The 15,032-nt window shown below is 54.1% G+C and overlaps 1 protein-coding gene and 1 non-coding gene across 10 annotated transcripts in view; one reads left to right on the forward strand and one right to left on the reverse strand.

Moving 5' to 3' along the window:
• The first annotated feature begins 1,765 nt into the window (after positions 1 to 1,765).
• The window catches only part of HIF3A (hypoxia inducible factor 3 subunit alpha), a 46,924-nt gene continuing 33,657 nt past the window's right edge, over positions 1,766 to 15,032 (forward strand). For 2 of the 9 annotated variants that reach the window (XM_004061014.4, XM_063701471.1), the window contains exons 1-6: positions 1,766 to 1,837; positions 8,636 to 8,826; positions 9,983 to 10,128; positions 12,956 to 13,040; positions 13,395 to 13,507; positions 13,883 to 14,091. In XM_004061014.4, the coding sequence (XP_004061062.3) occupies positions 1,812 to 1,837; positions 8,636 to 8,826; positions 9,983 to 10,128; positions 12,956 to 13,040; positions 13,395 to 13,507; positions 13,883 to 14,091 (770 nt within the window). In that variant the 5' untranslated portion in view covers positions 1,766 to 1,811. The other 7 variants (XM_063701472.1, XM_004061015.5, XM_055369802.2 and 4 more) reach the window with 7 other exon arrangements.
• On the reverse strand, positions 11,211 to 11,316 carry LOC115931672 (U6 spliceosomal RNA). The gene has a single exon (XR_004068120.1). It is a non-coding gene; the product is annotated as a U6 spliceosomal RNA (small nuclear RNA).

Consider the following 15,032-nt stretch of genomic DNA (forward strand, 5'->3'; position numbering starts at 1 on the left):
GATTACAGGCGTGAGCCACCATGGCCGGCCCCCCTTTATAATTCAGACTGCTCCTTTTCTAACATCCCACCTGCCTCCACACTGAGGGTTGAAAGCTGATTTCTCTATCAAGATTCTTTTGGGTGCAACTATCTAAAATCCATTCAAACGAATCTAAGCACAAAGCAAATAAGGCAATAGTGAGTGAAGCAATATTTGACAAAAGCAACAGAAAAAAAAAAAAGCCCATTGTGGGTTTCATTTGAAAATCCAAGAATTAAACTGGAGTTCAGGTATGGCTGGATCCAGGCACTCAAGTGCTGGTGTCAAAACTGCCTTTCACAATCGTTCATTTCTGCACAATCTCTTTTGCACTGAACCTCATCTCATAAAGCCTCTCCTCTCTTTGTGGCAGTGTGAGCCCCATCTGCTCCATCTGCCCAGCAATTCCAGCAGACGTAGAAAATCCTCTTTCCTAATGGTTTCAGCAAATGTCTCACGGTTGATTCTCATTGGGCTAAATTAGGTAACATGACTTCCCTGAACCAATCACTGTGGCCAGGGAAGCAGACTCAACTGATTAGCCAGGTTTGGATCCTATGTCCATCCCTGGAGCTGGTGAAGGCAGAGCAGTGGCCAAGCCCTATTCAAATTATATAGATGAAGAGGACAGAGAAGTGGTTTCCCAAAAGAAAACAGAGTGGGGAACTGGCGTGAGCCGGGGAGCCGTGTGGATTCCTGGAGGAAGAGTGTTCTAAGCTGTGGGAACAGCAAGTGCAAAGGCCCTAAGGTGAGCAACTTGCCTGGCAAGTTCAAGGTTCAACAAGGCCACTTCTGCTGTAGTATCCTCTTCCCTGCCAACCAAATCCAGAAGAGTGGTCCAACACACACACACACACACACACACACACACACACACACACACACACACACACTCTGTTCCTTATCCAACTGTAATGCTTTCACCCTTGCTTGGTAACTTTGTACTTCTCCCTTCATAGTCGACTAGTTTAAAAAAAAATATTTCTCGGCTCTTTTTTAAATTAGGTGTGATTGAGTTAAAACATATTTACTTGACATAAGCTTAATTATTCATCAATGGGAACCTGAAAAGGGAGTCAGAGAGGCCAAGAGGTTAGGGTGGAGTAGAGGGGGTAGGGAAGGTAAGCTGGGGTGCAGAGGGTGCAGACTGGAGGAATGGGGGCGAGGTGGGGTATGGGACTGGGGTGGCAGGGAGGGGCTGGGGAGTGAGAGAGAAGGGTAGGTGCCAGAGGGCCAGGGATTGTGGAACTGGGGTGGGGTTGGGAGTTGGGGGGTGGGGAGGGGATGTGGGGTACTCTGTGAATACCTTAGAAGGGATAGAGGAGGCAGGGCTAGGGGTTTGGAAGGGGTGGGATTGGAGGTCAGAGGGGCCCAACTGGGGTTAGGAAATGGAAAGGTGAGAAGAGGTGGGGGTTAGAGGCTGGGGACTGGGGTCCAGAGAGCAGAGTGAACTGAGTGGGTTCAGAAGAGTACTGGCGTTGGCACTTCAGAGGCTGGACTAGAGAAGGCGCGTTCAGCCGACGGTGCGGGCTACACTGCCGAGGAAGTCCGCGGCGAGGGGCGTGGTTGGGGGGTGTGTATTACACGGTATCCCCCGCCCTTGCCTTTCCAAGTCTTTTCCTCTGGTTCCGCCTCCTTTTCAGGAGTGACATACCTTCGCCCAATCAGAGCCGCGGGCCTGGCGCGGCACAGCCAACCGAGCGGTGTGGGGAGGAGCTGGGGAGGGGGCTCGCAAGGCCGGGGAGGGGGCTAGGGGCCTCCGAGGGCTCCGGAGCGGCGACTGGCGAGCCATGGCGCTGGGGCTGCAGCGCGCAAGGTACTGAAGTTCGGGGGCAGGAGTTCTGGGAATTGAGGGGCTCTCCTCCTGGAGACCCCTGAGCTGGATTGTTGGTGGGGGGGGGTTCGCGGGTGCGAGCCAAGAACGCCCCGGGGCGCGCAGTTGGAGGCACATCCCCACCGCACTCTCCACCCTTAGGGACTGCAGGGGTGGGGGATTCCCTACGTCTCTGGCTGCCCCGCCCCTCTGGCCAAGAGCGGCTTCGGGGTTCCCGATTTCTCGCTACCCAAGGCTCACTTACCCTCCTGGTTGGGGGTGGAACTTGGGATTCCTGATAAATTAGGGGTGATTGCATTTGAGCAGTCCCCAGGCTTCTGCGGGAGATATTCGCCCTCCACATATTGATCCCTCTGGCCTCTGAACCCCCCAAATTGAGGGTGTTCTCTGCCACCAGGTGCCTGGGATCCTAGGTGATATGGGATACCCCTAAATGGAGCCTTCCTACATATAGGGAGTCCCTTGGAATGGCATTCAACTCCTGAGTTCAAGAGAGGAGAGATCTCCTCTGATAGTATGCTTCCTGACACAGTCTCCTAAACATTGGGTTTCCCTAGAAATGGGCAGAGGGGAGCCCCTTTCAGAAGCCGTCTGGGACCCTTCCCAAGAGACTTTTTGTATCCTTTCAAAAGCCAGAGTCACCCCCTTAAATAACAGGGAAACAAGCTGGACCCACTTCCCAAAGTCCAGCCCCTCATCTCACCCCTGCACCCCCATCCTGAGAGACAGGGGAGCCTCATCCAAGCTTTATTTTGGGGAGACTCCATGGCGGGGTGCTGTGAGCCTGCAGGCTGTGATGGGAGCGCCCCCTGCCGCAGTACTCAGATGGGGTCATCCCGGGCAGAGGGTGGGTTTCTGGGTTCACTTGCCCAGCAGGTGCAGCTCTGCTGGAACACAGGGGAACCTGTGCCCTGGGGCCGCTGCCGGGGGGGTCTTATCTGGCCATGTTCTCATGGGACCCTGGAAAATGTTCTAGGTCCTCAGCTTCCCCTGTCCAATGTGAGGCACCCAGTAAGCCTCACCCCCTTCCCTCCTCCCTGGCTTCTCAGGCCTGATTGGATCCGTGCACACCCCATGTTTCTAACCGCCCCCATCCTCTCCCCGGTCCCCCACTCTATTCCAGGCCCTGGCTCTGGGCCTAACAGGGAACTCTATCCCACCCCTTTTGGGCCAGCTGTCGTCCCGCCCCTCTCAGCGCCCCCTCCTGGCTGGGTGGGGGCCCCTCTTGGCTGAGCTGGGGTGCCCCCCCCTCCCCACCCAAGGCCGGCCCTTTCCTGTGGAGTCATCTCACCGCCGTGCGCACCCACTCGTAACTCGCACCCGGGTCCTGGCTGCGCCGCATCCCCTCCTGCACCCCCTGGATGGCCCTTCAGCCAACGGGGGCCTGGGCGATGGTGAGTGGGCCCCCCACACCCCCTTTCCCCCTTCCCTTCCTTTAGCTGGGGCTGGCTGCCATCCCACTGTGGCCAAGGATGCTCTTGGGAAGTCCCTGGTGGGTACGGCTTGCAGCCCAGAGTGCCCAGTGAGGTAGTATTCCCGGAGAAGATAGGATTTTGGGGACCAGCACCCTACCAGATTACCATGTCCTTGAGAACAGGCAGAGTCGGGGGGCAGAGAGACTCCCCCAGACCCCCATGCCAAGTCCCTTTGCAAACCCAAACCCTGCCTCTGGTCTCTCAGGACGCCTCTCTGCAATGCCAAGAGGCATCCTTGCCCAGCTACAACCTAAGCCCCCACCCACCAAATCCTCTGTGCTTTTCGTAAGACCCCCCCCCCCCCCGCCCAAATACCCAGCTGGGTGTCAGAATAGAAAAGCCCAGAAGTAGCCCTGAATGTGGGCAGGGACTCCCTGCTTTTATTATGCCTTCCTCATGGGTGGCAATTCTTCAGGGCAGGGAAGAGGTGAACTTCTCTCCTTCCTGGTTGGAGGGGGGCACTGGGCCCCAACCCCCATTCTCAGGCCTCACCCTGAGCCCGCCAGGCCCTGGCCCCACCCCCTGTTCTTGGCTGGAACACGGAGGAAGGGTGGCAGAGTTCCAGCTGCACGTCCCAAGCTGGGCAGAGTGCCAGGGGGCTGGACCAGGGCTGGGCATGGGGCCAGCTGGGGCGATCTGGAGGCAGCAGGGGTGTGACAGGGGAAGGGACCGAGGCTGCTAGGCAAAAGAGGGGCAGGGCAAGGGCCTCTTGGTTGGGGGGCACACCTGCCAAGAGCACAGGCCCCAAAGACAGGGTTCAAATCCCATCTCACCCACTTCCTGGTGGTGTGGAATTGTGTCAGTGACTGCTGCTCTGAGCCTCACTTTCAGATCCTGGAAATACGGGCAGGCCGGGTGCGGTGGCTCAGGCCTGTTATTTCAGCACTTTGGGAAGCTGAGGTGGGCGGATTGCCTGAGTTCAAGACCAGCCTGGGCAACATGGCAAAATCTCATCTATACTAGAAATACGCAAATTAGCCAGGCATGGTGGTGAGTGTCTGTAGTCCCAGCTACTCAGGAGGCTGAGGTGGGAGGATGGCTTGAGCCTGAGAGGCAGAGGTTGTAGTGAGCCAAGATCAGGCCACTGCACTCTAGCCTGGACAACAGAGCCGGACCTTGTCGCAAAAAAAAAAAAAAAGAAAAAAAAGAAAACTGGGTATCACACTCCCTTTCCACCACCCCAGATCAAGATGAGGAGCCAGTAGTGAGGAAGGAGACGGTGGGGGGCGGGACACCCAATAGGTGTGCCACAAACTGAGCTCAAGTCAGAGTAGACAGACCTGGCTTGAATCCTGGCTCTGCTACTAAAAGCTGTGTGGCTTCAGGCAAGTTTCATCACCTCTTTGGGCCTGCTTCCTCATCCGGAAAATGGGGAAAGTCATTGCAGGAACATGGTCGGATTCACTGAGAAGTGGTTGAACATAGTTCAGAGTCGATGGAGGGCGCTGGGTTACTTGGGCTGGGGATGCCATTGCTCCAGATCTCAGTCTCTGCCTCTTTAAAAGGAGAGATCACTTCTCCTGCTCAATAGGGTAGTAGTAAGGACTTAATGGGTTCTCTAGCTCCGTGAGTGTTCAACACACCAATGCTATCATTATTACAGTATCACTGTTATTTAGTCCTCCTTTTAAGATGCTTGTGTAAAAAACCATGTATGTAATTGCATGCACACACCACACTATGGGGCGTGTAGAGTAATCCACAGGTTACTCTAAAGCCCAAGAAGCTCCTAAGCCCATGCTTTCCATCTCTGATACGCACAGAGGGAGAACAGTAAGTCTAACCTTGGCCGGGCGCGGTGGCTCATGCCTGTAATCCCAACATTTTGGGAGTCCGAGGCAGACAGATCACCTGAGGTCAGGAGTTCGAGACCAGCCTGGCCAACATAGTGAAACCCTGTCTCTACTAAAAATACAAAAATTACCCAGGCGTGGTGGCAGGAGCCTGTAATCCCAGCTACTCAGGAAGCTGAGGCAGGAGAATCGCTTGAAACTGGGAGGCAGAGGAGACAGTGAGCCAAGATCAAGCCACTACACTCCAGCCTGGGCAACAGAGCAAGATTACGTTCACACAGCTTATAAGCAGTCACACAGCTTGTAAGTAGTGGAGCTTGTAAGTAGTAGCTTATAAGTAGTGGAGTTTATAAGTAGTAGAGTCAGGATTGGAACCCTGAGCCAGAGGAACTAGCTCCCAGTCTGTGTAATGGGAAAGACCCACACTTCCCAGTAGAACATCCAGAGGGCAGGCTGGGAGCTGGAAGGAGGGTCCCTCCGCAGCCACCAGCTGGCTCCTTCTATGGAAGAAGCAGCCCAGCCACAGAGGATTACAGAGCCCAGCTGCCTGGGAGGTGGGGCGCTGGCCCCACCTCCCTGCCAGTTCCCACTCCCTGTTCCCTCTGTCGGGCCCCCAGCTCCGTGAGGCCCTCTCGCCCCCACCCTCTGGGCAGGAAGACAAACAGGGCTGGAACAGAACAGGACGGAATGTCCTCTCAGGCAGGCAGGACTGAGGCCCCTGCCCCCACCAGCCAGGAGGGAGGGGACGGGGACAGGGGCCGTATCTCCCCTGCTCCAACCCTCCATCCAAACTGCCCCCTTCTGTGCCTCCCTCCCTGCTGTACTGAGGATTTTATTTTCCTTCTGTCTCCAGACAGGAAAATATCCCCTTGCCCTGGGGGGTGGGGCCGCAGGTCTCTTGCCTGAGGCTGGGGTTGATGCCACCCCAGAAGCACCCTCTGCTCTTGAATTTAAGAAGGGACAGTGTCCCCTCCTAGAGGTTCTGCTTCCCTCGGATGGGTCCCAAGGAGGGGATGAGAAAAAGCCTGAAGACTGGAAACTCACCGCCCAGATTCAAATCTCAGCTCGGCCAGTTGTTGGCTTTGGGGTGTCTTGGGCAAGGACTTCACCTTTCACAAGCTGTTTCCCCACTGTAAAGTGGAAGTTTAAAATGCCCCCCTCCGCCGGGCATGGTGGCTCACGCCTGTAATCCCAGCACTTTGGGAGGCTGAGGTGGGCAGATCACTTGAGGTCAAGAGTTCGAGAGCAGCCTGGCCAACATAGCGAAACCCCGTCTCTACTAAAAATACAAAAATTAGCCGGGCGTGGTGGCAGATATCTGTAATCCCAGCTACTCGGGAGGCTGAGGCAGGAGAATTGAACCCGGCAGGTGGAGGTTGCAGTGAGCCAAGATCGTGCCATTATACTCCAGCCTGGCTGACACAGCGAAACTCCGTCTCAAAAAAAAAAAAATTAAAAATTAAAAAAATAAATAAAAAATAAAATGGCTCCCTCCTAGGGGTCCCCTGAGGATTGGATGAATACATGTAGAATATATAGTACAGTGGCATGCACATAAATGCTTAGCAAATGACAGCTGCCTATTACTAATAGTAATATTTATCAATATAAATGTAGATGAGACTATATATACCATATACTACACTAGATTATATATACAATATAGTAGATGTAATACATCATATAATAATTTTTTATTTTGCCTATTTTTGTTAATTTGTTTTTTGTCTTTTTTTTGTTTTTTGTTTGTTTGTTTTGAGACGGAGTCTCACTCTGTCGCCCAGGCTGGAGTACAGTGGCGCGATCTTGGCTCACTGCAACCTCCACCTCCCAGGTTCAAGCGATTCTCCTGCCTCAGCCTTTCGAGTAGCTAGGACTACAAGGCGCCCACCACCACGCCCAGCTAATTTTTTGTATTTTTAGTAGAGACGGGGTTTCACCATGTTAGCCAGGATGGTCTCGATCTCCTGACCTCGTGATCCGCCCGCCTCGGCCTCCCAAAGTGCTGGGATTACAGGCGTGAGCCACCGCGCCCGGACTGCTTTTTGTCTTTTTTTAGAGACGGAGCCTTGCTGTGTCACCCAGGCTGGAGTGCAGGGGCACAATCATGGCTCACTGTAACCTCAAACCTGGGTTCAAGTGATCCTCTGTCTCACCCTCCCAAATTATAGCCGCTTCCGGCTATAATTTTGTATGAAAGTAAAGAGGCCAGGCGTGGTGGCTCACACCTGTAATCCCAGAATTTGGGGAGGCCAAGGTGGGAGGATCACTTGAGTTCAGGAGTTCAAGACCAGCCTGGACAACAAAATGACACACTGTCTCTACAAAAAATACAAAAATTAGCTGGGCGTGCTGATACGCACCTGTGGTCCCAGCTACATAAGAGGCTGAGGCTGGAGGATGGCTTGAGCCTAGGATATTGAGGCTGCAGTGAGCCATATTCATGCCATTGCACTCCAGCCTGGGCAACAGAGCGACAGCCTGTCTCAAAAGAAAAGAAAGAAAAGAAAAGAGAAACTTTGGGTTCAGACAGACCTGGAGTTTGAATTTGAAGACAGTGGCAGAAACAGGGAGAAGAGCTAAAATTCTGGACATAAACCCAGGCCCATAGAGAGAGAGAAAATTTGAGAATTTAGGTAGACCATTGTTTAAAGGCAGGCTTCCCTATTTGTGGGCAGGCACTGCACCTCTCTGAGCCTCGGTGTCCTCATCTGTTCAATGGGACGTTATCAGCTTCCTTCTGGGTTGCCTGAGCATTAGGCGGGTTAATATAAGTTTCGCACTTGGCACTGGGAGTGACAAAATAGTAAAAGCTGGATAAGTGGCAGGTATTTCTGACAAAACGACACTTATTCTTCCAACCCCACATGCAAAATGTAGGTATTTGAAGTGGATTATAGGGCAGGGTGAGTGGTAAACAGAACAGGTTGCTTTGCTGTGTCACCCTGGCGGATACCTGCCCCTCTTAGGGCCCCTGTTGGTGGTTCGTCGTTAGACTTTGAGATCTATGTTCCAAGATTCACAGGACGGCTCAGTTGAGGGAAAAGGGCAGAGGAGGAGATTCTGGGAAACTGCAGGGCAGGGGGCCTGGGAGGCTGTAGGCCTCTCCTTCGTGGGCCCTCCCTCCTCTGGCCCCTGGCCAGCTCAGCCAGCCCCCTCCCAGCAGGGGCCCTCCCTGTCCCCCAGGCGTCCCTAGCCCGGGAAATAAACTGCAGATAAGTCAGGGAGGGGACAGAGCGGCCCTAGGCACGCCACAGAGAGGAGCGAGGCGCCGGAGGCACCATGGACTGGCAAGACCACAGGTAAAATCAGGGCTAGGAAGGGCTCCACAGTGTAGCCCTTCCAGGCCCAGGGAGCGCCGCGAACTCGACAGGGCCACACATCGAGGCCTGCGCAGCCGCGGCCCAGCACTCCACGAGCCCCGGCCCCACGTGGCAGCTCCCCACGTGCTCGTCCCGTCCTCCTTTTCTCTTTCCCGAGTCACCACCAGTGAATGCTGCCCATGCCCTCAGGTCGACCACCGAGCTGCGCAAGGAAAAGTCCCGGGATGCGGCCCGCAGCCGGCGCAGCCAGGAGACCGAGGTGCTGTACCAGCTGGCTCACACGCTGCCCTTCGCCCGCGGCGTCAGCGCCCACCTGGACAAGGCCTCTATCATGCGCCTCACCATCAGCTACCTGCGCATGCACCGCCTCTGCGCCGCAGGTGAGCCCCGCCCGCGGGAATTCCCGTCTTGGTCAGGCCCCGCCTACGGAAAAAAACTACATCCCAGGGAGGCCCCTCCTCCGGGAAGCCTTATTCTGACAAAGCCCCGCCCCCTGGTGACGTCTTTTCGGCGGAGCCCCACCCCCCTGGAATCTACTTCCCCGGGAAGGCCCCGCCCCCTTTGAGTTCCTGGCCTGCTGGGAGTCCCGCCCCCTTCGAAGTCTATCCCTTGTGAGGCCCCGCCCCTGGAACGCGCCCTTTGGAAGCCCCGCCTCCTTAGGACTCAGAAAATCCCCTAACCCTTCAACGCTTAGGATTTGGTCCTCTAGGAGACTCTCCCGGATGGATAGGCCCTGGTCTCTCATAATATATCCACCGGGAGGCTGCGCCGCCCAACTTTTCGTTACTGTATCTGAGAGTCCCTTGTCCCTTCCCCACCCCTCTAGTTCTACATCACTTGTTCTCTTAGTAGGCATCTCCTTGAATTTCTACCCAGTTAGAATTGCATCCTGCAGCGGGCTTTGCCACGCACGTGCACGCGCGCGTGCACACACACACATACACTCACACATAAACCCCGTGGAATCCCAGGACCCTGAAAGCGAGGGAAGTAGCGTTATTCTCTGGGAGGCTCTGTCCATTTGACTTCCCTGCCCCATAGAATTTTACTTTTCTTGGAGGCTTTACCCCCTTAGAGGTCTGTTCCCTGGGGGTCCCTGCTTCTCTAGAGTTCTGTCCCTCTGGAAGGTCCTGCCGTCCATGAGTTTTGAACCCCTTCGAGGCTTCCCCCTCAGCTCTATATTACAATTCCCCTTAGGCCCTGGCCCCTTCATATTTTGACCCTGGGGAGTTCCATCCACTTAGAATTCTGTCCTCCTAGGAGGCCCACCCACATCCTTAGAATTCTGTTCCCTTGGGAGACTCCTACTTCCTTAGAATTCTGCCACCCTGGGAGGCCCTGCTTCTAATTCCAGTGCTTCTTGGTCCTGCTTTCTTCCTTGGGAATCCAGGCCACTAGGATGTACCCCCACTTCCTTGGGGGTGCATGTAAGTTTCTCTGAATGAGGAAAGGCAGAGGGAGGCTAGCCCAGGGTCAGTCCATAATTCAGTCCATAACTGACTAGAGATGCCCCCATCCCCCTGCCCCGGGCACCAGGGGAGTGGAACCAGGTGGGAGCAGGGGGAGAACCACTGGATGCCTGCTACCTGAAGGCCCTGGAGGGCTTCGTCATGGTGCTCACCGCCGAGGGAGACATGGCTTACCTGTCGGAGAATGTCAGCAAACACCTGGGCCTCAGTCAGGTGAGAGGAGCTCCTTGCTCTGTGCCTGGCCCTGTACTGGTGATGCTGGGGATACAGTGGTGACCAGGACAGCCATAGCCCTACCTTTATGGGACTCACAATACAAAGGGGATATAGGTATGTCACTAGACAGGAAGACCCAGAATGGTCAGGGCTGGGATGGGACAGTCTAGGGGGCTGTGAGAGCACAGGGGTGGGGTGTACCTGACCCAGCCTGAGTGGGAATGGAGGGCTTCCTGGAGGAGAAGACATCTGAGCTGAAATCTGAAGAACTTAGCCGGTCAAAGGGTATGGAGAATGGATGGGATGAGTGAAGATCAGGAATGTACATGGCAGAGGGAACAGAGGAGGCAAAGGCCAAGAGGTGAGGAGAAAAAAAACAGAATAATTTGGGGAAATAAAGTTGGCCACGTGCAGTGGCTCACACCTGTAATCCCAGCACTTTGAGAGGCCAAGATGGGAGGATAGCTTGAGTTCAGGAGTTCAGTGTTTCACCTGGGCAACATGGCAAAATCCCGTCCCCACCAAAAATACAAAAAATTCGCCAGATGTGGTGGCACATGCCTGTGGTCCCAGCTACTTGGGAGGCTGGGGTGGGAAGATCACGTGAGCCTGGGAGGTGGAAGTTGCAGTGAGCCAAGATTGCACCAGTACACTCCAGCCTGGGTGACAGAGCAAGACCCAGTCACAAACAAACAAACAAAAAAATAAAATAAAAAGTTTATCCTCCTAGGTGCAGAGTGCAATAGGAGAAGCTGAGAGACAAAAAGCTAGAGAGGTCATCAGGGTAGACTGTGGCCAAATTTAAGGCCAAATTATCTTTATCTCCAGGGCCCTGGGGAGCTATAGAAGGATTTTAAGCAGTGGAGAGGTTGTGCCAGAAAGGTAGAATCAGATTTACATTTTTGAAAGATCCTCTAGGTACGGCATGGAGGTAGATTTGGAGGGAGTGAGATCAGAGGTTGAAAGATCAGCAATGGGTAGATGCCAATCTCAGGTGGGAGAAGAGGAATAGGGGCAGGGACCATGGGGATGGAAAGATAGGAACAAGAGACATTTAGAAAGTAGAACTTACTTTTTTAATTAACATGGAAGGCTTCATGCATTTGCATATCATCCTTGTGCAGAGGCCATGCTAATCTTCTCTGTATTATTCCAATTTTTAGCATACATGTGGCCTAAGCAAGCATAGAAAGTAGAACTAACTTTAATTCATCCTTACAGCAAGGCCTACAAGAAAGTTCCCATTCTTTTTTCTATCTCACATAAATGGGCTCCATAGTCGGTATCTGTTCCTTTTCTCTGCCTCGTTACCCCACTCCTGGTACCAATTTCTCTGTTAGTGTGAGTGAGCTTTTTGGACCCAGAGAGATGAATGTCCCGAGGTCCCAAAGCTAGGAAGTGGCACAGCCAGGATTCGACTCCAGCTACAAGAGATGTTGTCAGAGGAGCGAGATCTCCCTCTTTCCCTATTCACCAGCACCAGCACCATTCACATGGTGAGCCAATAGGGTCCACCTTCATCTGTGTCCCCTCCTCCCAGCACCAGGCTCATTTCCTAAATTGAAATGAAGAGTTGGGTTTTCTGCCTGCTAGAAAAGTGTGATTTGAATGGAGTCTCATCTCGGGGCCTTGCGCTTACTATTCCCTCTTTCTAGAATACTCTTACTCCAGGGGGCCATAAGGCCACCTCACTTGCTTTGTTCAGCAGTTTTTTTAAATGTCACCTCTTCAAAGAAACTGTCTAGACCACTCTGTCTAAAGCAGCCTCCCATCATTGCGTTACCTTGTACTGCTTTTGTTTTCTTCATGTTACTTGTTATATTGTTGTTATTTGTTCTTTCATTCACTGTCTGTCTCACCCCACTGGCCAGTAAGCTCTTCAAGGCAGGGATTTGTGTGTGCGGTCACCGTGTCCATACCATTTAGAAGAGCCAGGTGCAGTAGCTCCCACCTATAATTCCAGTACTTTGGGAGGCCAAGGTGGGAGGATCACTTGAGCTCAGGAGTTTGAGACCAGCCTGGGCAACATGGTGAGACCCCCATCTCTACAAAAGAATTTGTAAAAATTAGCCAAAAGCTGGATGCGGTGGCTCACACCTATAATCCCAGCACTTTGGCAGGCCAAGGTAGGCAGATCACTTGAGGTCAGGAGTTCGAGACCAACCTGGCCAACATGGTGAAATCCCGTCTCTAATAAAAATGCAAAAATTAGCCGGGCGTGGTGGCACACACCTGTAGTCCCAGCTACTCGGGAGGCTGAGGTGGGAGAATCACTTGAACCAGGGAGGTGGAGGTTGCATTGAGCTGAGATCGCACCATTGCACTCCAGCCTGGGCAACAGAGCGAGACTCCATCTCAAAAAAAAAAAAAAAGAAAAGAAAAAATAGCCAGGTGTGGTGGTGTGTGACTGTAGTCCCAGCTACTGAGGAGGCTGAGGTGGGAGGATCAGATCGCTTGAGCCCAGGAGGTTGAGGCTGCAGGAAGTCATGATCGCGCCACTGCCCCGCTGCATTCCAGCCTGGGCAACAGAGCAAGACCTGTCTCAAAAAATAGATAGATAGACAGATAGATAGGTAGACAGACAGACAGACAGACAGACAGACAGATAGATAGATAGATAGATGAGGGCCTGGCACTTGGTATGTGCTGAATAAATGCTTGCTCAGTGGGTGGATGGATGGATGGATGGACAAATGGATGGATAAATGAATGGGGAGACTGGTGAAATCATCCAGGCTCATGAATTGGAGCAGGGGAATGAGGATGGGATGGAGGAGATGGATCAGAAGCCCTGGTAGACCCCCACCCCTCTCATCCCTGGCAGCTGGAGCTCATCGGACACAGCATCTTTGATTTCATCCACCCCTGTGACCAAGAGGAGCTTCAGGACGCCCTGACCCCCCAGCAGAGTGAGTTCCCTGGAGGCCTCTGTCCCCACCATACAGAGGAAGCTGAGGCTCCACCCCTCCCTCAGCATATCCCCACCTCCTGTGGAACACCAGACTAAGACAAGTAGGAAGAGGAGAGATGGCCCTGCCCTGGGGTCTGTGGGGACAAAGACCCTGCCCTGGGGGGGTCTGAGGGGACACAGCCCTGCCCTGGGGGGTCCGAGGGGACACATACTACCCCTGGGGGACCCTCTCTGGTTCCAGGTCCCAATTGTTAGGATGGAGCTGGGGAGGCCTGAGCAGCCAGGGTGCCGGAGAGCACTGGGCCTGTGTGTAGCTGCCTGTGACCTCCCCCCTGCCCCCGGGCCTCCCCAGCCCTGTCCAGGAGGAAGGTGGAGGCCCCCACGGAGCGGTGCTTCTCCTTGCGCATGAAGAGTACGCTCACCAGCCGCGGGCGCGCCCTCAACCTCAAGGCGGCCACCTGGAAGGTGCGTGGGGCCGGGCCAGAGGAGGGCGGGGATGCTGGGGCTGGGTGTGAGCCCCGAAAGATCTTGAAGGGTGCTGGAGTCCAGGCATCTCCTGGGCTGGGGACCCTGCGGGGCTCACTCAGGTCAGGTCTAGCAGGTCTCAGGGCATCGAGGAGCATGGGTGTCTGTGGAGTTGGGACCTGGGGCTCCTGTAAGCTCTCTTAGGATGGGTTCCTATGGGCCTGGGGCTGGGGATCCTCAGTCCCTTTGAACCTGGAGTCTTCATGGGTTTGGAATCTCAGCTCCCTGATGGGCCCTGAGGACGCATCTTCCAACCCCATGGGTGGTCTCAGGCCCAGAGGCGCCACTGCCTTGTCCCCTCATCTCGACCCCCAGGTGCTGAACTGCTCTGGACATATGAGGGCCTACAAGCCCCCTGCACAGACTTCTCCAGCTGGGAGCCCTGACTCAGAGCCCCCGCTGCAGTGCCTGGTGCTCATCTGCGAAGCCATCCCCCACCCAGGCAGCCTGGAGCCCCCGCTGGGCCGAGGGGCCTTCCTCAGCCGCCACAGCCTGGACATGAAGTTCACCTACTGTGACGACAGGTGGGCAGGGGCCCCCTCTTCCGTCTGCCCAAGTTCAAGTGCTGTTTCCCTCCCCACCTCCACACCCCCGCATTTCTCTCTCTCCTTCTCTCTCTCTCTCTCACTTCATCCATCTCTCTCTCTCTTTGTGTGCTTGCCTGTCTCTGAATTTTCTACGTGCCTTTTATATCTTTTCTTTTTTTGTAAAAACGCTGCCTTGCCATTTGCCCAGACTGCTCTCAAACTCCTGGGCTCAAGCCATCCTCCCACTTCGGCCTCCCAAAGTGTTGGGATTACAGGTGTGAGCCACCACACCTGGCCTCCTTTTATCTTTCATTCTCTTTCTGTCTCTGAGTCTTTCTCTTAGTGTCTGTCTCTCTTTGTCCCTTTTCTTAAATGAGTCAATTTGTGTCAAGCAGTTAATATGGTGCCCAGCACACAGGAAGCATTCAATAAATTGTTGATAGGCCAGGCACAGTGGCTCACACCTGCAGTACCAGCACTTAGGGAGGCCGATGCGGGAGGATTGATTGAGACCAGGAGTTCAAGACCAGCTTGGACAACATAGGGAGACCCCATCTCTACAAAAAATGTAGCCAAGTGGGGCCGGGTGCAGTGGCTCATACCTGTAATCCCAGCACTTTGGGAGGCCAAGGTGGGTGGATCACCTGAGGTCAGGAGTTCAAGACCAGCCTGGCCAACATGGTGAAACCCCAACTCTACTAAAAATACAAAAATTAGCTGGGTGTGGTGGCGCATGCCTATAATCCCAGCTACTCGAGAGGCTGAGACTGGAGAATTGCTTGAGCCCGGGAGGCGGAGGTTGCAGTGAGCTGAGATTGCACCATTGCACTCCAGCCTAGGCGACAGAACAAGACTCCGTCTCGAAAAAAAAAAAAAAAAATTTGTCAGGCGGGTGGCATATGTCTTTAGTCCCAGCTACGCAGGAGGCTAAAGTGGGA

The sequence above is a fragment of the Gorilla gorilla genome, chromosome 20 (assembly GCF_029281585.2).
Source record: "Gorilla gorilla gorilla isolate KB3781 chromosome 20, NHGRI_mGorGor1-v2.1_pri, whole genome shotgun sequence".
NCBI classification, from domain to species: Eukaryota; Metazoa; Chordata; class Mammalia; order Primates; family Hominidae; genus Gorilla; species Gorilla gorilla.